Consider the following 25,830-nt stretch of genomic DNA (forward strand, 5'->3'; position numbering starts at 1 on the left):
TCGCACGCTGGTGCACTGTCAGCAGCTGCCAAATGAGGCCTTAACCACTGGCTGGTTCATTGATATGGTGAATGACTTGTTTGACATCGAGAGGTCACCTTTATGGTCAGCGCACACACTGAATTCACACTGAATATCAGATCTACAAGCTCACAACATGTCGCACTGCACCACGTTGTGGGCTTTTAGATCTGATATTTTCGGTGCACAACTAAAAATAAGTCACTATTTAGAGGTGAGACGTGTTCCCCAACATGAACAGTTGACTTGGTGTTTTGTTTTAGTCACATGTAAACTGTTCTCAACAGTCAGCAGAGCAACATGCTCATATAAACATTAAATATCCTCTCATTTCTGCTGTTTGAAGGGTAACTTTTAATTTACAGAGACTTTGGAGTCTAATGAAAGAACTTAATAATTTAAGGCCACACTGTCTGCCCCTTTAAGCTGTCAACTTACACAGGCAGTGTAGGCTGTGTCCCAATTAAGTTTACTGTTTATGTCATTTGGTGGAATGCTGTGCAGACTTTAGTCTTGCCCAGTTGACCTCTATTAAATGTAGTTGTATTTTTTGATAATAGGCAAAGTAAAGAATATGTTACATTCACTTTAAAATAACCATTAAAGAATGGCCTATATAATGACTAAAGCCGTTTTCTATACCAGAGTGTTATGGCTATGTTTAGACAAGCCTATATGGAGAGTAAAGGATGGTTCTATATTGTGTGGATGTGTAATTGAGTCTATACTCTGTGTTGGGGGTCCACTCATCATTCAGAGATTCCATTATTCCCACCATTAGGTTAGTGTGAGGTTAGGGTTAGTTATAATGGGGCCAGTCTGAATAATGACATGGCACCATGTGTTGTAGAGATCATTAGATCTATAGAACACCCTGTTCTTCTCATCCACCACCACTGTCTTTTATCTGGCTATAGTGGTCTATAAGTACATCCTCCAGCTGCAGATCTTTTGACATCTAGAGCTCAAAGAATGCACTTGAACTGATACATATGAAGAGTTAAATGATCTCTCTGGTTTCCTGTGCAAGTGCTGACATTTTTACCATTGAGCTAGTAGAGCCTGCCTGCTTGCTCAGGGGATAAATAGAATCTTTACATCAGGTGAGACACGTAATAATAATAATAATAATAATAATAATAATAATAATAATAATAATAATAATAATAATAATAATAATAATAGTAATAATAATAATAATAATAATAATAATAATAATAATAATAATAATAATAAAAACATACAATAGACACAACAGTGCTTTAGAATGTGTCTTTATTGACAACATGAATATGAGCATTATGGAAGCTCTTTAATGTAATGCTACCAGGACCAGTGGTGGAAGAAGTACTCACATTTTTACTGGAGTAAAAGTACAAATACCATTTACAAGTACAAGTTACAATTTAGACGTTTACACTCTTATCCACAAAGACTTACAAGTATAAACACAATGTAGAAATACTCTATTACAATAAAATACCTGCAAAAGTATTATAATTGACTTATATAATTTGACAAAATTGTCAAAATCTTTAATAAAAAAATCACACCCTGTGTGAAGTGGGCGGTGTCTTGCTAGCTAATCACAATACTGAATGGAGTCAACCAATCATGTACAAAAGATAAATACATTTATTGAAACACTCTTTATGATGGACGAAACCATAACTTGAAAAAAACCAAGTTATGGTTTTTTTCAAGTTATGTTTTTTTTCAAGTTATGGTTTCTTATATAGGGCTATGCACATGTGTCATGTGACACTGGCCAATCACAGTCCTGAATAGATTGTGATTGGCCAATCACGGTGCAGGATAATTGTACAAATTTCCAAACCTCACTTTTAGGGGCGGTTTCACAGCGCAGGATATTTGTACATTTTTCCAAATCTCACTTATAGGGGCGGTTTCACCGCCCAAAAATAGCAGATCTACAAAATCATAACGCGATGCATTGTGACATGCTGTGAGCTTGTAGATCTGCTATTTTGGAAGGGCCAACGTCAAAAATAGGGCTTAATGTGTGTTTTGTATTAATAATGTCAATCTACAAGATACTAATAACTAAAGCAGTTGAATAATTGTAATGGAGTAAAATGTATTTGGCTGCAGACCCCCATCTGAACAGATTTAGAGCCAGACACCCCCATAAGAGAAGATTTGTGATTTTATATTTAAACAAATTATTCCACATTATTCATTATGTATTTGTAAATAGCAGATCTACAAGCTCACAACACATCACTGTGAGCTTGTAGATCAGCTATTTCTGAATAGTAAGTAAAACATTGTGGTTAAAATGATGATGATGATGATGATTAAAATTAAAAAAATCTCTAAATCTCTAAATTGTACTTAAGTAGAGTATTTGAGTAAATGTACTCAGTGAGTTTCCAGCCGTGTCCGTAGCAGTGTTACATAGAATAGAGCAGAAAACCACTGAATGTGTTCTGATTGTTTGAGTCATCAGAGAGCCTGTAGGAAACACCAGGTAACCTCATGTCTACTGTGTCTCCCTGCTCCATCTCTACTATCACTCCATTAGACATGTATTCATACCATGCATGATCATTGTATCCATAGTTATTAATGAGTTGCTGATTATTTTTATACATGATGATACGCATCTCCTCTGATGATCCATAGGTAGCTGCAGTGAATCTGAAGTAATAAACTCCTTTCACTGGAGATCGAAAATAACCTAGAACGCACACGCGCGCACGCACGCACACACACACACACACACACACACACACACACACACACACACACACACACACACACACACACACACACACACACACACACACACACACACACACACACACACACACACACACACACACACACGTCATGTCGATGCTTTTAACCCATTCAATCCGGGGAAGCGTCTGTCATTTTAGATTTCTTTGGCTGTTCAAAAAATAGCAGATCTACAAGATCAAGCTCGAGTGCCGCGCTATGAGCTTGTATATCTGCTATTTTTTGAAAAATCTTGAAAATGTGTTCAATTTCGTCAATTCTACAAATGTCAGTTTTTTTAAAATGTATTTGTCCTCTGACCCCGCCCCATCTCAAATATATATATATATATAATAATATATATATATATATATTGTGTTAAGCTCATTAACATAATGAACTTAATCATTGAATGTAAAGTCATTAACATAATTAATGTCATCACTTAATATAAAGCTCATTAACATAATTAACGTCATCACTTAATGTAAAGCTCATTAACATAATTAACATAATCACTTCAAGTAAAGCTAATTAATATAAGTAACTTTCACCACCTACCTGTAAATGGATTGTAGGCGTTTCCGATGTTAGTGATGACTCTCTTATAAACCAGAGTGATTAAAGAACTAAATGGTCCAACATGTCCATCATTACTCAACCCAACAGAGAAGGCCACCTTTGGTTGGTCTGTCAACACAGGAGCATTATCACATTATTTATATTGTTATAAAAGCATATATTATACTATTCATTATCTAATAAATTATGATTATAAAGTTGTCGGGCAGAAACCTCATATATCCATAATTATTTGTAAATTAACGCCCTACTTCATCATAAAGAGTGTTGCAAAATGTTTTGAAAATAGCTACAAGATCACAATAAGTCACAATGCAACGTTGTGATCTTGTAGATCGGCTATTTTCACTAAAATGTTTTTAAAAGTATTCTAAAAAATGAATGGTTTAGGACATACAACGTTTCCACCTGCAAGCAATGATAAAAGCATATATTTTACTATTAATTAGATAATTATTTATATCATTATAAGAGCATTTATTATGTTAATTGTCAAGTTATTCATATTTAACATATCGTTGTTGTAAAACCTTTTATCTCTATATTTAGACTATTTTATGATTTGTTAAATTCATATCTTACTTCATCATACAAGAGTGTTGCACAACAATAGTGAAAATATCAGATCTACAAGCTCTTTGTATATCTGCTATTTTCACTATTTTAAATGTTTTTTAAAATAATAATAAAAAAGGAAAGGTTTCCACCTGACAGAGACGATATATAAATACAAGAACCGTCCATATGACCATATATAGCAGTGGTTCATATGACCATATATAGCAGTGGTTCATATGACCATATATAGCAGTGGTTCTCAAACTTCATCGTGTCAAGGACCCCCAAATTGATGTGTATTTGGCCGCGGACCCCCATCTGAAAAGGTTTTGTGCCAGGGACCCCCAGAAGAGAAGATTTATGTTAAAAGCATTTTCGATATTACTCTAAAATGTTCACAAATATTTGTACAAGCTCACAGCGCGGCACGATGTGAACGTATAAATGGATAAAGTGGTTTAAATGATTGTGATGCTGTATTAAATACTTTTGATGGAGACCTCCTGGAACCCCCTCAAGTTTTTTAAAATAGTGATAAAAAAGGAATGGTTTTGGACATACAAGGTTTTCACCTGACAGCGACGATAAAAGCATATATTTTACTATTTATTAACACATTATTGATATCTTTATAAAAAACATTCATTATACTATTAAATATCAAATTATTCATATTATTGTCTCCGCCGGAGGCGGAGAGTATGTTTTCACTTCGTCCCGCTGTGTGTTCACCTCCCTCCTAGCCAAGCTAACATTGGTCAAGCTCCACGTGACACGTGTCAATATGTTGACACCAATGCCTTTGATTGGCTAGAGGGACGCATGACGAAATAAAATCCTATAAATAGGTGTGTCACTTCAAAAAGTCATCTATGTTTTTGAAGTGAGGTAAGACAGGATCAATCAGTCTTGATTGGAACAGTACCTTCCAGTACAAATCACCCGTCCGTGCGTGTGTGTGTCCCTCTGAGAACACCTAACATTGGTCAAGCAAAGGCGCAGAAAGCCAAAGCTAAGAAAGCATACTCATCTACAACAGTAACACAGAAGAGGACTATAGAGTTGAATTGATCCCACAACAAGGCCGAAGTCTTAATACTGTAACAATTGGCCACCTTGATCAAATACATTATGTAGCACTAGAGAAAACTGACATAGATCAAACACACCAATCAACTGCTGAAACTGTTCAAGACAATGAAGATGAAGAAGACAGACAAGCATTTGAACAAACCAGTCAATTACGACGACTCCCATATGACACATTGCTTCAAGAAGAACATTTTTTAGATTTTTTATTCAGTCGCCCCTGCAGAACACCAAAAACCACGCGCATTCTACCAAGACGACCCGTTCTACCAAGACGACCCGTGCTATTAAAATAGCACGGGTCTGCTGGCGGAGACTTGTGCTCCGAGGAGCACATTTTCTAGTTATTACATCATATCGTTGTTGTCAGGCAAAAACCTTGCATCTCCATATTTAGACTTTTTCAGTTTTTTTGTGAATTAATAACTTATTTCATCATACAAGAGTGTTGCACAAAAACAGTGAAAATATCAGATCTACAAGCTATTTGTAGATCTGCTATTTTCACTATTTTAAATGTTTTTTAAAATAATAATAATAATAATAATAATAATAATAAAGGAATGGTTTTGGACATAAAAGGTTTCAACCTGATAGAGAAGATATATAAATACAAGAACCGTCCATATGATCATATATAGATATGACCATATATAGCAGTGGTCCATATGACCATATATAGCAGTGGTTCATATGACCATATATAGCAGTGGTTCATATGACCATATATAGCAGTTGACCATATATAGCAGTGGTTCATATGACCATATATAGCAGTGGTTCATATGACCATATATAGCAGTGGTTCTCAAACTTCATTGTGTCAAGGACCCCCAAATTGATGTGTATTTGGCCATGGACCCCCATCTGAAAAGGTTTTGTGCCAGGGACCCCCAGAAGAGAAGATTTATATTAGAAGCATTTTCGATATTATTCTAAAATGTTCACAAATAGCAGATGTACAAGCTTGTTCACGATGTGAACGTATAAATGGATAAAGTGGTTAAAATGATTGTGATGCTATATTAAATACTTTTGATGGAGACCCCCTGGAACCCCCTCAAGGACCCCTGGGGGTCCCCAGACCCCACTTTGAGAACCACTGATATATAGGACTATGTCCATATATAGGTCCACTATTTGTGGACTTTTGTTGTTGTTTTAACTTTTTTTATGTTCGAAATAAACATTAATTCATTCATTAATTCATTCATATATGGAGAACCGGTTGTCCAGAATCATCGATCTAACCGATATGACCATGTATGGGCATACCCGTATACAGTATGGGCATATGCTGATGACATCAGGGATCTCCATATATGGGTATGAAAGGGACACAGACAGGCTGACAGACGGCTACAACAGTTATTACATAACCAGGTGGGACATAATTATTTAACTTTTATATTTGATAAACATACTTACTGGAGAGACTACTTTTTACTGTGGACAGCTGAGCACCATGAGCTGAAATCAATACAACATGAATATTAAATCAATACAACATGAATACTAAATCAATACAACATTAATATTAAATCAATAAAGCATGAATATTAAATCAATACAACATGAATATTCAATCAATACAACATTAATATTCAATCAATACAACATGAATATTCAATCAAAATGCTCCTACGAGTGGATTATATGGATCAAACACACAATAAATAACATGATGAAAACAAGATCAGATCTCTGAGCTCAACTGAATTAATTATAAAGTAAAGTAAGACATTTTTCAACACTATCCTCTCATACATGGATTGACTGAACATCATTCTGGTCTAATTACCTCCACTTTCTTTCTTCAAGTTCACCACCTGGTCTTCACTGGTACTGAGTCTGGTCTGGATGCTCTGGATCTGGTCTTCACTGGTATTGAGTCTGGTCTGGATGCTCTGGATCTGGTCTTCAGTGGTACTGAGTCTGGTCTGGAGGACTTCAACCTGCTTCTGGCTGGCAGTCAATTCAGCAGCCATTTCTGGAAAACATATCACAAAACATATCACAGAGAAAGATTCAACCTTTACCTTTACATATTCTTCAGGCTGCATTTTGTTCCCTAACCAGCATTTTATTTTGCCATACCTTCAATCTCATGTTTGGTGATGGCCAAATCCACCAAATCTGTGTTCCTATTGGCTGGGGTTTAAACAGCCATAACTCCAATTCTCAGCAGGCTTGAAACTTGGTGGGTGGCCTTACGGAACAGGCTGTTATTACTTAAGACTCTGTGTTTCTATTGGCTGGGCTTTAAACAGCCATAACTCCAGTTTCCAGCATGCTTAAGGCCCCAAACTTGATGGGTGCTCTTAGACATCCAATAGGGATGGATTGTAATTAGCTGATTCCCCGCCCTATGTGTTCCTATTGGCTGTGGGGTTTAAACAGCCATAACTCTAGTTCCCAGCATGACACAGGCCTGAAACTTGGTGGGTGGTCTTATGGGACAGGTTGTCATTTAAGCCCTGCCCCTCTGTGTTCCTATTGGCTGGGCTTTAACCTGTTTTCAATCCTGTATACTTTGCTAAAAAATGTCTATACACAGCACACCCAAAGTAAATTGATTGTTGTTCTTGAACCATTTGGAATAAATGCATGGGCATGGTCTCATTTTGAAGGTAACACTTGTGTGTGAATGGAAGGTTTTCCTCAGCAAAAATAATCAACTCTATGAGCAACTGACATTGAGTTATACAAGTTTGAACTTACTGGAATAGAAGGTTTTTAATTTTCGCCTAAATATTTTCTACAAATAGATATATTTATAACACTGTTATTATCATATATGAGCTGGAAAACACAATGTGGCCACAGTATGAATCCTAACCTAGCCCATGGCCATAAAACATTTGATTATGTGAAAAACGAAACTAAAAATGTTATTATATGATATATATTTAATTAAAAAATATGTTGTTTTGCGGTTTTCAAAATTAGTTTTTCACAGAATCTAATGTGTTCTGGTCATGATTCACCAATCTAGGCTTAAAATAATTTATATAAATATTTTTGGAAATCTCTATGGGAAAAATGTATGTCCTTTTTTTGAGTGGAACCACAAAATGGCCACCACTGCTATGCCCTATTGGGGTTTATGTGGGGTTCTTGAAGGAAGTGGTTTGGTCTTTATATATCACTTAATTACTCTTCCCCAAAGTAAGGGGAGACATGTACCTTTAAAATGGTAAATAGCTTGGTAGGTGACACACACACACACACACTTTTGTACACTTGTTTGTCTGAAAAAAAAAACGTCCGTGGGCCCGCCGTAAACAGCCATAACTCCAGTGGTGCTCTTAGACGGCCAATATGGACGGGCTGTAATTGTCTGATGCCCCGCCCCCTCTGTGTTCCTATTGGCTGGGGTTTAAATAAATAACACACAAATTATGTATTTCTTCATCATATATCCACAACTGAAACGTTGCACACATCTTTTTTAAGTGTTTGAGTGACCCCAGAGGTGTAAATGCTTTGTTTTCCCTCTGTAATGCAATGAAATGTAATGTAATGTAATGTAATGTAATTTAATGTACTCATTGGCAAAACGGCCTACTCTGTGTGGAGTTTGCATGTTCTCCCCGTGTCTCATAGGGTAGTTAATACCCTCACAAAAACATGTAGTAATCCTGGTCACTATACTGCCTCCCCCTGGTCAGCCGGGGCGCCTGATGGAGGGGAAAGGAACTGGTTGGAATAACGTGTTCCTTCCATGCGCTACGTCCTACCGGGGAAACTTCCCCCTGTCAGGTGACAAGAAGGTCAGTTGGCTCTCATGCATTGAAGGAGGCATGAGCTCGGCCCTGGCCTCCCTAGGCTGGTGGGGGGAGTGTAGTGCCCAGGATCCCTTAGAAAATTAGCACCGGGTGAAACAAAAAGGGATACAAAATCGAGGGATACAAATTAGAAAAAAAAAAAAAAGGTAATGTTATGTACTCTATTGTCTGCTTGTTTAATGGTTTTTTTTGTGGGGACTACGGATGTAAATTAAAATCTTTAATAAATCCAGTGCATTTAAAATTACAATGATATATATTGTTCATTAATATGGTGTCCCGTTTAAATAAATAAAAAATAAAGTAAAATAAACTCTGAGGCACTGAGTCACAGGAGTATGCACTCATGCCGTGCGTCTGTGTGTGTTTCGATATTTTTCCAAAATGTTCTAAAATATCAGATGTACAAGCTCGCAGCTCGAATTGATGAGCTGCAAACTAGTAGATCTGCTATTTTTGAATAGCCTACGTATAAATGGATAAAGTGGTTGAAATGATTGTTGATGCTATATTAACTGCTTTTGTTGGGGACCCCCTGGAACCCCCTCAAGGACCCCTGGGGGTCCCCGGACCCCACTTTGAGAACCACTGATATATGGGATTATGCCTATATATAGGTCCACTATTTGTGGACTTTTGTTGTTTGTGGGCTTTTGTTGTTGTTTTTGTTTATGCTTTTTATGTTTGAAATAAAAAAGTATTCATTATTATTTAATTCATTCATTCATTCAATCATTAAATTATTCATAGGCATAGGAGAACCGGTTGTCTATGGGATACATATCCGTCGTCCCTCTGGGCTATGAGATACATATCTGGCCCTTCGAGCTATGGGATACATACGTCCCTACGGGCTATCGGTTAATTCCCACCAGGCTATGGGTTACATCCTCCCAGGCTATGGGTTACGTCCCCCCAGGGCAGGGGTAGGCAAACTTAGGCACGGGTGCCATCATTGCCACAGGGGAGGGTGATCACTGGCACACTGGCATAAGTGAGAGTGAGAGGATTTTTGGTTTTAAATACAATTTTTTTTCAACGTAGTCAATTAAATTAAGTCCCCTCACATCTGTATGCAAATTGCATCCTGCACATAATTCTACATTCATTCAAACTCTGAACTCTGACTGGAGATGCAGTGGGAGATGGTTATTGCTCTGAGTCTAATGATCATTACAATGTCCTGATGTGAAAGAAAATATTTCAAAAGAAGGAAAAAAAAGGTTATATTTATGGACAATCAAAATCTGCTGGAAATATTTTATTTTGATGTGGTGTCATAATTAATCTTAATGTTGATATGGCACACTGACCATCTAGAAAATAGAAACATGGCACTGCATTTCAAAAAGGTTGCCGACCCCTGCCCCAGGGTATGGGTTATGAACATTCAGGCTATAGGATCCATTCAGAAGCGGATCTAAAAGCTCACAACGTGTTGTATGATGCGGCGCGATGTGAGCTTGTACAATTCAAAAGCCGATCTACAAGCTCACAATGCGCTGGATGACGTGGCACGTTGTGAGCTTGTAGATTGATTGTAGATCATTCAATCAATGAAAAAGGTCAATCTGATGGCTAGGCCGTTTGGGCAGTAGGTAGAGAAACTACCGTGATCGAAGTGTTAAAGGTTTAATGACATTCACTTTTACACCACATTCAAAGTCTTTGTCCTGGTCCTTCAAAAGTGTACAAAAAGTTTTAAGTGAAAATTCCATTCCAGTGATCCACTGTAGGTGTTTTTGTCTCACATTTCTAAAGCCTTTTCAACTGCAATGTCAAAATAAATATTTGCCTGCGGGTGTCGCTGGTGAGGGATTTTGCCTGTCAATCATCGCCTCTGCTCCGCCCCCCCCCAAAGGAAAGGATAGGGGAGGGGAGGGGCGAGGAGGAGAGTGGGCGGGATTAATCGGCTGTGACCTCACTGTCGAAGGGCCAAGCTCAGATTACTTTTCAGCCTAATTATTCAGAAAACCCCAGACCACAGAAAATCCACTGAATGTTCAAAGTTCAGATTTTTTGGGTGTAATTGAGGTCATAAAACCCCCCAAAAAACATAAAAGATAAAAAAAGTGAAAATGAATGTCATGATACCTTTAACCAATCTTCTATCTTCCTGGCCTCCAACCTCAGACAGAACAGTAAAACGAGCAACGCCCCACAACCGTTCATTCTGAAACTGTAGATATTGTAATGTCTCGAACGGATGTGTGTATTTATTCAGTTTCCCTGGTATGTGGTGGTTCTTATTGGACGGAGGTGTGCAGCAATGCTGTTAGGGCTGTTAGGGCTGACACGGTTTTATAGAGGAAAAGGTAGGAATTAGAGTTAGTGTTGTGTTCCTCAAAGGACTGTTTTTGTTCTGTTTTGGAAGAGATAGGCAACTCCTTCATGCCTCCTTTAGATTGTTCCAATAGGGATTAAAATGTGCATGTGTTTTAGGTATTCTCTTCCTTATACTTTTTTAAGTGGACACTCATCATAAAATAACACAGATGACTAGTTTCAGATATTTTAGTTGTCTTTGTGTATGTGAGGACGACAGCAACACGTAGCGGTTTAATACCTGCATGCTGTCTCTTCAGTTCTTCGATTTCTCTTTCTTTTTCATCCAGCCTCGTTTCTACGATGGACAGCTTAGCACGGTGGGCTGAAATCAACACAGTATTGGTATTAGATCAATCATGAATACTCATACAGTTTTGTTTGAGTGGGTAAGCTTTACATATAAAGTAAATCACATTATCAAAACTATCAAAAATCTATTCTCTGAGCTCAAATTAATTTGTATTAATGCTAAAACAAGTCATTTTTAAACAACAGGGTATCTACAAATTACCTTCACTTTCTTTCTTCAAGTCCTCCACATTGTTATCACTAGCATTCAGTCTGGTGGCCATATCTGAAAAATATATAACAGAGAAACTTAGTGAAAGTTAAAGATCCCCTAAACCCTTGTAATGTGTTTTCCCACATTATTTTGTTATACTTTTATTGCAAGTCGTTCATATTACATTTCATATGTGCATTTCATATGTTACATTCTTCTTGCAATTGTTTTCTTTTTTTCTTTTTTCTATACACCCAGTGTCATACACTAAAATAAAATGCAGTAACCAAAAATATAATTGAATAAGTCAAACAAAGTAAATTATACTAATACTAATAATGATAAATTATAATAATGATAATACTAGTGATATTAATAATGATACATTTATTATTGGGGGGTGCGTAAGTGTGGGGGGGTGCGTAAGTGCGTCCTCTATGTTGAGAACAGTTGGTTGTCTCTATTTTTATGTCAGTTCTTAAGATCTGACTGCCTTTTTCCTATTTTAAATTTTTTATAAAATATCACAGACCGAGCTTCCGATATGGAATCGTTGCTGGGTCATTCCCCAACTTTTTTTCATCATAAGTTTTCCCACTTTAGACCAGGTAGATGTAAAAGGTCAAGTTAACGGTTAATAAGTGTACAATGAAGGATTTCTTAACCTTAATGAACAGTGTTTCCATTTAAGACCAGGTAGATGCAAAAAGCATAGTTAACTGTCAGAAAGTGTATAATACACATACTCTGCAGGTTTCCAGAAGCTAGCATACCCATGTCCTTAGTTTGATTGGCTCGGCTGCAATCAATCAAATGAAGCAGTGAAATCAGCCAATCAAATTAAGCTATAGACAAATTAACCAGAATATCAAACGTACAGTATGCCTCCTTCTGAACACCTGGGACTAAAATATGCACAGAGCTTATAAAGGATGTATTAACCTTAATAAAACATTGTTCCCACTTTAGACCAGATAGATTCAAATATTGTGGTTTAAATGTTAGTTTTATTTCTACAAATTCTATTATGGATAGATCCGTGGTGGGATGATTTTCAGAAAATAGCAGATCTACAAGGCAAACAGGTTTGATGTGGAGGGGAAAAAAGAGCAGACCAAGTACGGAGCCAAAGGTCAAGTTTACTACATATTGACAGTTTAAGTGGTTAAATGTCTGAAAGTACACCTTGGAAACAGAGTCCAAGAGGGAAGCACATCTCAACAAAAATACGTACAATGGAGAAGAGGGAAAGTCACACTGTTCTGTAGCTCCCAATAGAAAAGGTTTTATTTAAAATTAAGGCGACAACGTTTCAACCCTGTGTGGGTCTTCATCAGCTCTGATGAAGATATCAGTCCTCAATGCACTGCATATACACACACACACACACACACACACACACACACACACACACACACACACACACACACACACACACACACACACACACACACACACACACACAATATATATATACGCATTCCTCTTCCCAGAATGGAATTAAACATATTCAGCTATTTGTCTCAAACATTGACACATAATTGCTCATTGGATTGTTTAAAGCTAGGGTCAGTGATTTGTTTTTCTTAAAATAAGTGTAAAACAGCTCTATATTCTGATAGTATTCATTGCCATAGAGTGCTGGGGGTCTCCATTGTGCCATCTATCAATGTAAATGGTGACATCGATATTTTAGTTCGTGCTTTTAACCTGCACTGCTCTGACATTTTAGATGTAGTTGCTCCTTTTAAATCCCGCACTGTTCGCACTCTAAACTCATCACCCTGGTGTAATGAGGATATTCGTCGTTTTAGACGAAATTGCCGGTGTGTGGAGCGCAAGTGGAAGTCCACTAAGTTTGAGGTACATCGTCTTCATCTTAAGCAACTTTTAATAGATTTTAACAGTATGGTTAAGGAGGCAAGAGCTGCCTATTTCACAAACCTCATTTCCTCCAGCAAACAGAACCCCAAAGTCCTCTTCGACACGATTAACACCATTGTCAGTCCACAAACTCCTGTCACACCCGTTTTCTCTGCTGAGGACTGTCACAATTTTCTATTATTTTTTGTCAATAAGGTCGCCAGTGTCAGGGCAGGTATTACACCCTCCACCTCAAACCAACCATTATCTCCAAACCGCCAGTTTACTCTTAATTCCTTTTCACCCATTACCCTCCATGACCTATCAGAACTAGTGAGCAGCACAAAAACCTCCTCTAGCCCCTTAGACATCATCCCAACTTCTCTGTTAAAGGACGTTTTCAGCACTATTGGTCCCTGTCTGCTTTCCATCATAAACATTTCGCTGGTTTCTGGACAGGTCCCCGCCTATTTTAAACAGGCAATCGTTCAGCCGCTCTTAAAAAAGCCAAGCCTGGACGCCTCGTTACCAAGTAACTATCGGCCCATCTCCAAGTTAACTTTTATGTCCAAACTTTTAGAAAAAATTGTTGCCAATCAGCTTTTAGCTTTTTTAAATGAACACCACATTTTTGATAAATTCCAGTCCGGCTTTCGCCAAAAACACTCCACAGAGACTGCACTCTTAAAAGTGTCAAATGATCTACTGATGTCTGCCGACTCTGGTAAATGCTCTATTTTAGTTTTATTGGACCTCAGTGTTGCGTTCGACACTGTGGATCACAACATCATTACAGACAGGCTCAGAAATTGGGTGGGTGTCACAGGGAGTGCACTTAAATGGTTTAAATCAGGCTTGTCAAACTCGCGGCCCGCGGAAAGGTCCATTGCGGCCCGCGAAGTGATTTGAAAAAACACCTTTTCATACTAGCTCTAATGGAAAAAAAACGAGAGAGAAAAAAAAGACAAAAAAAACGGCGGAGCCGGCAGGCAGTTATCCCCCCCAACCCCCCTTGCCTCTGACTGTGAAGGTCTAATAGTGGCCAAACTTGTTTTGTGAGAACAATGGCCAAGTCATGTCTAAACAATCAAGACAAGAGGAGATCAAGAAATAAATCTAATCACCCACGCTGGCACAAACATGTCAGTCTAAAAGTGTATAGATCCCTGCTAACCAGCGCTGCCCAGGGAAACAAGGACGAGGAATTTTATTGGCTCACTAGGATACATCCTAACATCGCTTCTTTAAGGGGACCGTAAGGGTCCATTTGGTTCCATTTGTACGGGTGGTTGCGTCGTTGTGTTTACATGTGCGGTGGAATAACGGCCGTTACGAGTGAAACGCTCTAAAGTTTCACTCGTCCTCTGTCTCCGTTGACAATTTTAATAATCCAAATGATAATAATCTGTTTAGGAAACTCTTAAAAACGCGAATGAATGACTAGTGTCGCCTAGTGTGACATATTCAATGTGCGCTGTCTTTCGTTGCCGAAAATGGCTGATCTACAAGCTCACAACGTGGTGCGAACAGACGCGGTGTGAGCTTGGAGATAGGCCATGTTTGGTGCGTGACACTGTTGTACGATGAAGTATAAATTGCGCTTTTAAAGTGACAGTACACACATTAACCAGTTAACAGTTTCTTCAATATTAATTTGTATATAATCTTCATAACATTTTTTAAAGTGATATGCTGTAGTTATAGCAGTGACTGAGACAACAGACTGAAAAACAATGATGTATAACTGAATGTGCATGAGCGTGCATGCGTGTCTCTGTGTCTGCGTGCCCAGTCTGCCCACCTCAAGTCACCATTTGACCAATCTTGCCCGGACACCAAAATGAGTTTGACACCCCTGGTTTAAATCCTATCTCTCAGGTAGATATTTCTCAGTTGCAATAGGCCCTCATGTGTCTAAGTCTGTCCCCCTTTCCTGTGGGGTCCCCCAAGGCTCGGTACTTGGTCCAATTTTATTCGCACTGTATTTGCTCCCGCTAGGACACATTTTAAATTATTTTAAAGGCATCTCCTACCACCTTTACGCGGATGACATCCAGCTGTATTGCTCTTTTAACCCTGACTGACTTTAATTCTAACCTTGCTGTTTTAAATGAGTGTCTGTCTGCCATTAAGGCCTGGTTAGCAAGTAACTTCCTCCAGTTGAATGAGGCCAAAACCGAGGTGCTCATTGTGGCCTCTGATGGTGTTGCATCCAGGGTGGCTAATTGTATCGGGTCCCTCAAAAATAATGTTAGCCCCAATCTCAGGAACCTTGGGGACATTTTTTATCAGGCCATGCACCTGGACACGCACATAAAATCGGTGACCCGCACTTGTTTTTTCCATCTCAGGAACATTGCCAAGTTAAGGTCGATTGTTTCCCATTCAGATCTTGAAATGATTATACATGCCTTTGTTTCCTCTCGCCTTGATTACTGCAATTCAATTCTCACCTGCCTCAATAAGACATCCATAGACCGCCTCCAATTTATTCAAAACACTGCTGCAAGACTATTAACTAGCTCAAACAGAAGGTGTCACATTACTCCAGTTTTGGCATCTCTGCACTGGCTTCCAGTAATTTTCAGAGTTCAGTTCAAGGTCCTGGTGCTGACTTTTAGGGCTCTGCATGGCCAGGCACCTGCATATGTAACTGACCTGCTGGAACCATATGTGCCCAGCAGGTCCCTGAGGTCAGCAGACCAGGGTCTATTGGTCATTCCTCATACCAGGTTAATCACCAAAGGTGACAGAGCTTTTCAGTCTGTAGCGCCTAGACTCTGGAATGCCCTCCCGTGTGGCCTGAGAGCTGCAGCTTCTGTGACTATTTTTAAGAATCAGCTAAAAACTCTGTTGTTTTTACAAGCTTTTGGGTAATGTCACTGAGGTTTCTCCTCCAATGCTGAAATATGTCTGCTTTTGTTATTGTTTTCTCTGAGATGCATTGTGTTTTTGTTCTGTTTCCTTTTCATTTGATTGTTTTTTGCTGTATTTATTTCTGTTTATGTAAAGCACTTTGTGAGTCCTCTCTGTGAAATGTGAAATTACTTACTTACTTACTTACTCTTTATTAAACAGAACATGTATTTTCAGGCCGGGATACCATTTTCCCCCCCAATCAGGATAGAGAACTCAATCAGGATGCAGATTAAACAAGTGAAGTAGGAAGTGATGACTAGAGCCATATGAAATCCGTTTTATTTTTTTCCCAATTCCGTTTTATTTTTTCCCAAATTCTGTTTTTTCCATTTTAATATTTCTGAATTCTGTATTTTGCTTTTTTTACACCACTAACAACATTAATCAGAGTTTATTTTTAATTCACGTGTGTTAATTGTGTTACCCATACAATCAGGTCTGCTCACGTCACGTTTCAACTGCGCAGACGCTAATGGCCCTTGTTGTGTTATACGCAAAAATGTTCCCAAAATAATTCGGTCTGAGCATGCGCAAAATGGCGTCGCCCATGTATTATTATTTCTATCGTCTCTAAGACTATTTCTACGTGGATTTTATTGTTTATAAAGTAGGATGTGGCCATGCAAAGTGGTGGTGTCCCGTGGATTTGTAAAAATTTGCGGTAAAAAAAAATATTTTACCGCGAATATTTTTTTTCCTCCAAATTCTGCAATATTCCGCGTTTTATTCCAATTCCATTTTTATTGGTCATTTCCGCGATTCCGTCCGCGATTCCGTTAACATGGATTTCATATGGCTCTAGTGATGACACACATAAATGATGAGCAGACACACAATTGGAACTGGAACACTATCTAAATGAAGCTGATAAATGGGTTCTCTCTCCTGATTGACTGAGATTTGTTAAAGATAATTGTTTGATAAGATAATTGTAACAGAATGTTTTTCTTCACAGACCATTTCTATGAAGTCACCAGAACAACATACTAAAAGTCCTAAGAAATCCTATTTGCGGAAATTATGTTTAATTGGATTCAATCCAAAATGGCTGCCAATTATTGTCAAAAAGGCATATAAAATGATGGTGCGTCCAATTTGTATTCGTCTGAGATTTCAATTGACTTCCAATTACATTTTGAGGAGAGGAATTCAGATAAAATATCAAATAATATTGAACCAATATAACAGAACTACAGGGTGTTATTACCAGATATTCTAGCAACATTTCACATCAAAGTAATTGTAACAGATTTTTTTCACCATACATCATTTAAATGAGGTGTCCAGAACAACATACTAAAACGTTCTAAGAAATCCTAGTTGCAGAAGTTTGTTTAATTGGCATCAATCCAAGATGTCCACCAATTATTGTCAAAAAGCCATAATAAAATGATGGTGAATCTATGTCAATTAAACATATTTCCGCAACCAGGATTTCTTAGGACTTTTAGTATGTTGTTCTGGACACCTCATAGAAATGATGTATGGAGAAAAAATCTGTTACAATTACTTTGATGTGAAACTCTATAGTTTGCCTGGACTATCTATATGTAGCAATGCTTACAATATAGAGATATTTAAAGGGCAAGAACTCTTTGGTAGTTTCCTTGTTTTTTGTAGTTACCTTGCCATGATGTAACTCCAAATGTGGACAAGAAATACAAAATAATTGCTGCATTGATTAGACATTGATAATTCAAAATATGCTCCTCATTGACTTACATGGTATGGTCCTCAGTGTCACTCTTTTAGCAAACAAACACAATCAAAACTGATTCAGACAATAAAGAACATCACCAAACCCAGGCCTACTATTTGTTTTTTAAATACAAATTTCAACTTCCTGTTGATTTTACTATTTGAATATTTAGATCCGGCTCCAGGATCCAGTCCGGGTTTTATTACTAATTAAAATAGCAAAACCAAAAGGAAGTTGACATTAAAACAAAATAAACTAATGTGATGTTCTATTGTCTGAATCAGTTTTGTTTGTGTTTGTTCACGGGCTAAACGAGTGACTTTGAGAGATGTTTAACCGTACAATGAGGAGCATATTTTGATTGATCAATTTCTAATCAATGCAGCAATTAATTTTGATTTCTTATCCACCTTTGGAGTTACATCATGGCAAGGTGACTACACAACCCAAACCTCTACCAAAGTGGTCTTGCCCTTTAAAACTGTTACTGAACAAACACTCTATAGCAATGATTACTATCACAATATAGATCTATTTAACACTGTTACTGAACAAACACTCTATAGTAATTATTACTATCACAATAGGGAGCTATTTAACACTGTTACTGAACAAACACTCTATAGTAATGATTACTATCACAATATAGATCTATTTAACACTGTTACTGAACAAACACTCTATAGTAAGTATTACTATCACGATATAGATCTATTTAACACTGTTACTGAACAAACACTCTATAGTAATTATTACTATCACAATATAGAGCTATTTAACACGGTTACTGAACAAACACTCTATAGTAATGATTTCTATCACAATATAGATCTATTTAACAAAAAAAAACTATTTTAGTTGTAACCAAATAATATCACTTACCCTAACTATATGAACTATATGAACTTAGATTAGTACTTTCAAATGTGTATCTGAGGAATATCATTCTTGACAGCATCGGTTCAGACTTTTTAGACTGTTTTGAAGAATATTCTCAATACCTGCTTCGTGTTTCTGCAGTTCCTCCACTAGCTTCTCACTCTCACTGAGTCTGGTCTGTAGCTCTTCTGTCTTGGTTTCACTCACAGACAGTCTGGTCTGTAGCTCTTCTGTCTTGGTTTCACTCGCAGACAGTCTGGAAGCCATATCTGAAAACATATATCACAGAGAAAACTGATGTGAAATTCAGAGGTGGAAAAAAGTATTACACGTTTTACTTAGGTGTTCAAAATACTTGAGTAAAAGCACAAAAGTACTGGCATCAAAATGTACTTCAAAGTACCAAAAGTAGAAAGTACTCATTAGGCAGAATGTCCTATTTCACAAGTTTTCAAATGTGTAAAACGTATAACAATTTTTTTTTTTAAATAGCAGATCTACAATCTCACGATGCGACGATGTAGATATGCTATTTTCAAAAAGCCGAAATGTATATATTGGTAAAAAATGCCATATCGGTATAAAAACCGATCTCAAAATAAACCCGATTATATTCACCGATATTGAAGACGCAATAATGTGACCATCAAGGATTTTGTACTTGCAAAGCAGCCAGTCTGCCTGTCTCTTTAAGAGAGTCAGCTGTGAACGGCCGCCCCCTCCCCCTCCCCCTCCCTCCTCACACACACACTCTGAGTGAGAGCTCAGCTCAGCTGCGGGTGAAGAGAGATTGACACAGAGGAGCCTTGTAGTCACAAACAAGTTAACAAACTTAATGTCCATACCAAGAACAGTCGGAGAGGGTTTCTTGTACATCTTAAATCAGTTTAGAGTAGTGATACTGCAGAGGATATATTTTCAACACGAATGTGTATACTGTATTGCCTCATTATTTAACATCAAAGTAACAAGCACTCGTTGCTGGAGTGCAATGGCCGCTTTGACACAAGCAAGCCGTATTTAACCACAGAGAATGAGTACAAATTAACTCTCAGCTGGTAATATTTCTGTTTTTAATGTCCTGTAGTCTGACTGGATTAGGCCGGATACAGCCAGTAGTACTAGGGTGGGCAGGAAGAAATGTCAGGTTGTCAAACCCCGCAAAACCCCCGAAATGCATAGAACATCTATCTATCTATCATATCAGGTGTTGCCTTTTGTCTGACCTCTACTCTGAAACCTGCCTGGCTTGGTTGAACCTGCCAGGGGTATGACCCCTGCCGGTATAGACCCCAGGGTCATGGAGGCACACAAGCCTCCCCACCACAGCAAGGTAGCAACACAGGGGAGGTTATCTATCTATCTATCTATCTATCTATCTATCTATCTATCTATCTATCTATCTATCTATCTATCTATCTATCTATCTATCTATCTATCTATCTATCTATCTATCTCAACCTGTCTGTCTGTCTGTCTGTCTGTCTGTCTGTCTGTCTGTCTGTCTGACTGTCTGTCTGTCTGTCTGTCCATATCATGTCTGTGTCTGTCTCACCATATCATGTCTGTTACTGTCTCACCATATCATGTCTGTGTCTGTCTCACCATCTCATGTCTGTCTGACCATATCATGTCTGTCTCACCATATCTTGTCTGTCTCACCATATCATGTCTGTGTCTGTCTCACCATATCATGTCTGTGTCTGTCTCACCATATCATGTCTGTCTGACCATATCATGTCTGTCTCACCATATCATGTCTGTGTCTGTCTCACCATCTCATGTCTGTCTGACCATATCATGTCTGTCTCACCATATCATGTCTGTCTCACCATATCATGTCTGTGTCTGTCTCACCATATCATGTCTGTGTCTGTCTCACCATCTCATGTCTGTCTGACCATATCATGTCTGTCTCACCATATCATGTCTGTCTCACCATATCATGTCTGTGTCTGTCTCACCATATCATGTCTGTGTCTGTCTCACCATATCATGTCTGTGTCTGTCTCACCATATCATGTCTGTCTCACCATATCATGTCTGTCTGACCATATCATGTCTGTCTCACCATATCATGTCTGTGTCTGTCTCACCATATCTTGTCTGTCTCACCATATCATGTCTGTGTCTGTCTCACCATATCATGTCTGTCTCACCATATCATGCCTGTCTCACCATATCATGTCTGTCTCACCATATCATGTCTGTGTCTGTCTCACCATATCATGTCTGTGTCTGTCTCACCATATCATGTCTGTCTGACCATATCATGTCTGTCTGACCATATCATGTCTGTCTCACCATATCATGTCTGCCTCACCATATCATGTCATGGCCCTGTCGAGGATGTTAAGCAGGGATCTTTTGAGAGACTGAGAGGGGGTGGGGTTATCAGAATCTGTATTTTCTAAATTTGTGGGGGTCAAAACCACCAAAAACCCAGAAATGCATAGAAAGCTATGCATTATACCTATAACACAATACAAACACATTGGTCTTACACCTGCATTAGGCTACTACATCACACTTACTGTAACATGGTTTTAACAAGTTCTATTCAGACCATAATCACAAGGTAATTAAATGCAATGCTTCAGCCATACATCAGATATGTATTGTCTACGTATGTATATTTAGCAGTTTGACATTGGCAGTTGTTTGCAAAATGTGAAAAAGTAAATAATAAAAGTATGCTTTGGAAAAGGGTATGAAATAAGTAGGCTATACATGATGATTTGAACCTCCAAAATGTACCCTTCACCTTATTGTTTATGCCATAATGACATCCACAGGTTTTATAGCAATTGTTCAAATGAGGCCTTAAATGTGAAATGTTCTACAAGCATGTTCAAATCGGATACAGGATAGGTGGGCACTGGGGACATCTGGGCACCTCGATGTACAATTGGCTATTTTGTCCAAAATGTTGAAACAATTTATATTTGAAAATTGGTATAAAGTATACATGATGTGAACATGCACGGTACATCATTAATAGACTTAATGTTATCCTTCACAGTTCACACACACACACGAACACACACGCGCACACACACGAACACACGAACACACACACACACACACACACACACACACACACACAGGGAGTGCAGCCTACCTGCTGCAGCAGCCGCGCGGGGAGGAGGAGGAGGAGGAGGAGGAGGAGGAGGAGAGGACACAGCTCATTCTTTCAGAATATTCACACAGTTTTGGGGCCAAGCACGTTGGCTGTTATGCTGTTGTAGCTCAGTCCGTGTCTAACTAACTATAAGCTAGTATGATATACTAACGTCTTAAAGGTATCATGACATTCATGTTTACACCACATTCAGAGTCTTTGTCCTGGTCCTTCAAACGTGTACAAAAAGTTTTAACTGAAAATTCCACTCCAGTGATTCACTGTAGGTGTTTTTGTCTCACATTTCTTTTCAACTGCAATGAAAAAAGAAATCTTTGCCTGCGGGTGTCGCTGGTGAGGGATTTTGCCTGTCAATCATCGCCTCTGCTCCGCCCCCCCCAAAGGAAAGGATAGGGGAGGGGAGGGGCGAGGAGGAGAGTGGGCGGGATTAATCGACTGTGACCTCACTGTCGAAGGGCCAAGCTCAGATTACTTTTCAGCCTAATTATTCAGAAAACCCCAGACCACAGAAAATCCACTGAATGTTCAAAGTTCAGATTTTTTGGGTGTAATTGAGGTCATAAAACCCCCAAAAAAACATAAAAAATAAAAAAAGTGAAAATGAATGTCATCGAACCTTTAACCTCACATGCAGCAACTTGTTTTAGGTAGAGCAATGTTAGATGCATGCACCTTGATTTTGTTTCGCCCTCTTTAGCATGTCTGTGCCGGCATGTTATGAAACCTCCCTGTGACATACAGTAGCTCTGGTCCATAGTGTTAGAGGGAGTTCTAACGTGTTATAAACCTCCCTGTGACATACAGTAGCTCTGGTCCATAGTGTTAGAGGGAGTTCTAACGTGTTATAAACCTCCCTGTGACATACAGTAGCTCTGGTCCATAGTGTTAGAGGGAGTTCTAACATGTTATAAACCTCCCTGTGACATACAGTAGCTCTGGTCCAGTGTTAGGGAGTTCTAACGTGGTGTTGTGTCGTACGGACACAAGGACTGGTGCACTGCAGAAGGCTCTGAAACATCTCCACTCACGGGCTTAACACAGTTTTTCTTCCCACGGTTTAGGATCTAGCATCTGCCTCTTTCTATCTCCTCTCCAGCTCACATTTTTCCACAAACACAATGAGGAAAGTCTCACACAAGCACACGGGAGAGCCCACAGTGAGCCTACCCTGTCAACACAGCGGCACCCCCAGGGTCCTAGCGCCCTTCATATACAGCACACAAACACAGGCAGACGCACAGATTATTTTCAGGTGGGTCTAAAATGCTGCCCACGGTGCCCACCTAGAGTCTATGGTGCCCACCCAATCAAAATGAATAAATGTTACAAATATATTTTGTGGTATTTTTTTCTATTGGCAAAAAAAATAAAAAAATCCCCAAATTTTGATTGGGTGGGCAGGATGCACGTTTGGGTGGGCTAAATTACACAAACACAACGGACACCGAGTTAACATTTGGGGCAAGCGGGTAAGCACCTTATATTTAGCATTTTGTACATGTTTGGAGAAGTACGGGCTTTGGAGCTGACATTCCAGGGCAATCTGGGGGGGTGGTGGATAAGACTCGTAGAGATAAGGATTTCAAAATCGATAAAATACATCTACGAGAGTCTTTATCTAAGGCTACTTAAATACTTAATAACTGAAACTGCTCATTTTACATTGTTAACCAGTAATTTAAGGCTATACTGGATTGTTAGGGCATGCTGGGTGGTTGTTGTGGCTGTTCTGGCAAAGATTGTTTTTTTGTCAATGACATCAGGGCAAGAAGGTTGTGTCCCACTGCTGTAAGAGTAATATGTGTGACAGTAACTTTTGTGTGAATATTGTTCATGTTTGTGGATTCATAGTGTTAATTTAAAATGAGATATTCCTCTAAATCTGGGTAGAAATGTAAAAAAAATACATCATCCGGCCGGCGCCAGCAATAGGTGCCCTTTTGAAATTCCAGCCCCTGCCTCTCCAAATCCCTCTGGACCAGAGCCGTGCTAGAAAGAGCATGTCAGCCCCTCCCTCTCCTGCTAAACTCAGTCACTGCTGATGTTATAGAATGGTAGACAGTGATAAACTAAACAATGCATTGTATGTATTATTATCTTAGTTTGTATAGCAAACACAGTGGTGGCTCCAGGGAATTGTGATTGGGAGAGCTAAGGGGGGCTTTATTGTTTAGAGCAGAGGCTAATGAATTTAGGCAACAGACAATAATAACTTAGTTTCATAGGCCATGTAACATAAATATAAATGACTAAATGTTTTGTGTTATACAACGATTCAAATAATGATGTAATAATGAGATGGCTTATTATAGCATACACATATGATGTCATACGTTTAGTTTAGTACTAGAAGTCAGTCAATTGTCTTTCAAATGTATATATATTTAATTAATGTATTTATTCCATAAAAAAATATAATCACAGTAGGGTTAGTGGGGAGGGGGTCTTACCATCAACTTTCAACAGCAAAAAAATTGGAAACAAAAAAAAATCAGCATTGAGCTCAATATAAATATAATATTTAATAATGTAATATATCGGATCGGTATCGGCCGATATGACCCAGCAAATAATCGCTGATCGGATATCGGTCATGATTTCATAATCGTGCATCTCTAGTATTTAGATATGTGTTATTTTATTTTATTTTTTTCGAAATTTTTATCCCGCGATTTTGTAACCCTATTTTTTACACCCAGTGCCAATTGTCTATGTAATCCTGGGCACTACCTTCCCTCTGCCAACCTAGGGAGGCCAGGGCCGAGCTCATGCCTCCTTCAATGCATGAGAGCCAACTGACCTTCTTGTCACCTGACAGGGGAGAGTTTCCCTGGTTGGACGTAGCGCGTGGAAGGAACACGTTATTCCAACCAGTTCCCTTCCCCTCCATCAGGCGCCCTGGCTGGCCAGGGGGAGGCAGTATAGTGACCAGGATTACTGCATGTTTTTGTGAGGGTACCTACCCTGGGAGACACGGGGAGAACATACAAACTCCACACAGAAAGGCCCTTTCGCCAACCCCACCTAGGGTAGATATGTGTTATTGATTTTATCAGACACTCCCACTTCCTATACAAACACGTTGTGACTTCAAACTCCATTTTAAAGACTCATTGAAAACCCACGTCCCTGTTTCTGGTGACTGATATTGTCTTTCTAATGAATGTTTGAAAAACATTTTCATGTTTGAAAGGTAGACATCCTAACCTGCATTTTGTCCCTCTAGGTGGCTCTGCCTCTCCTCCAGGTTGCTCTTCAGCTGTTGGAACAGCGCCTTGACCTCATAGCGGAGGTCATCAGCCTCAACCAGACAGAACAGGAAAAGAAGCAAAGCAGTCTTCATTGTCAAGCCGAGACTCTGAAGAAAACAAGCATGAAACCTTGTATTTATTGGATGTTCAGACCCTAACATGGATCGTTTCGTTCAGGGGGGAGTGACAGATATATTCTATTCCTGTTTCTCATTGGATGGAGGCGTGGAGAAGCATGTTTGGAGGCAAACGATTGGTTCCTTCACGGAACGCACACTTTTAGGGGAGGTGGAGTTAGCTGTGTTCCTGAGAGCAGTGGTTCTCAAAGTGGGGTCTGGGAACTAGGAACAATTTAAACACACTTAAACCTATTATTATATTTAGTTAATTGGAAAACAGCTGATCTACAAGCTGAACATTTTTGAAAAATGGTGTGTAATTGTGAAGAATTTAGAATGTTTCATTTT

General features: G+C 38.7%; 1 protein-coding gene across 2 annotated transcripts; it reads right to left on the reverse strand.

The window, feature by feature from the left end:
* Positions 1–1,279: 1,279 nt before the first annotated feature.
* Positions 1,280–25,489, reverse strand: LOC308091355 (uncharacterized protein). 2 transcript variants are annotated; one of them, XM_080436910.1, is made up of 8 exons: positions 25,320–25,489; positions 19,093–19,239; positions 11,620–11,682; positions 11,347–11,430; positions 6,794–6,982; positions 6,421–6,462; positions 3,325–3,453; positions 1,280–2,722 (listed from the first exon to the last, which is right to left on the reverse strand). In XM_080436910.1, exons 1-8 carry the CDS (start codon positions 25,453–25,455, stop codon positions 2,436–2,438), a joined length of 1,077 nt encoding a protein of 358 aa, XP_080293036.1. In that variant the 5' UTR covers positions 25,456–25,489; the 3' UTR covers positions 1,280–2,435. The 2 variants fall into 2 exon arrangements, with proteins under 2 accessions (XP_080293036.1, XP_080293037.1); XM_080436911.1 differs by lacking the exon at positions 11,620–11,682.
* Positions 25,490–25,830: the final 341 nt, after the last annotated feature.

The sequence above is a fragment of the Gymnoscopelus braueri genome (assembly GCF_963280865.1).
Source record: "Gymnoscopelus braueri genome assembly, chromosome: 9".
Lineage (NCBI taxonomy): Eukaryota > Metazoa > Chordata > Actinopteri > Myctophiformes > Myctophidae > Gymnoscopelus > Gymnoscopelus braueri.

Coding starts and splice junctions, on each gene's coding strand:
- LOC308091355 (XM_080436910.1), bottom strand. CDS start 25,455: ATGAAGACTGCTTTGCTTCTTTTCCTGTTCTGTCTGGTTGAGGCTGAT. Junction 11,683..19,092: donor ACTGCAGAAACACGAAGCAG/GTATTGAGAATA, acceptor TATATTTTTCAG/ATATGGCCACCAGACTGAAT. Junction 11,431..11,619: donor CTTGAAGAAAGAAAGTGAAG/GTAATTTGTAGA, acceptor TGTTGATTTCAG/CCCACCGTGCTAAGCTGTCC.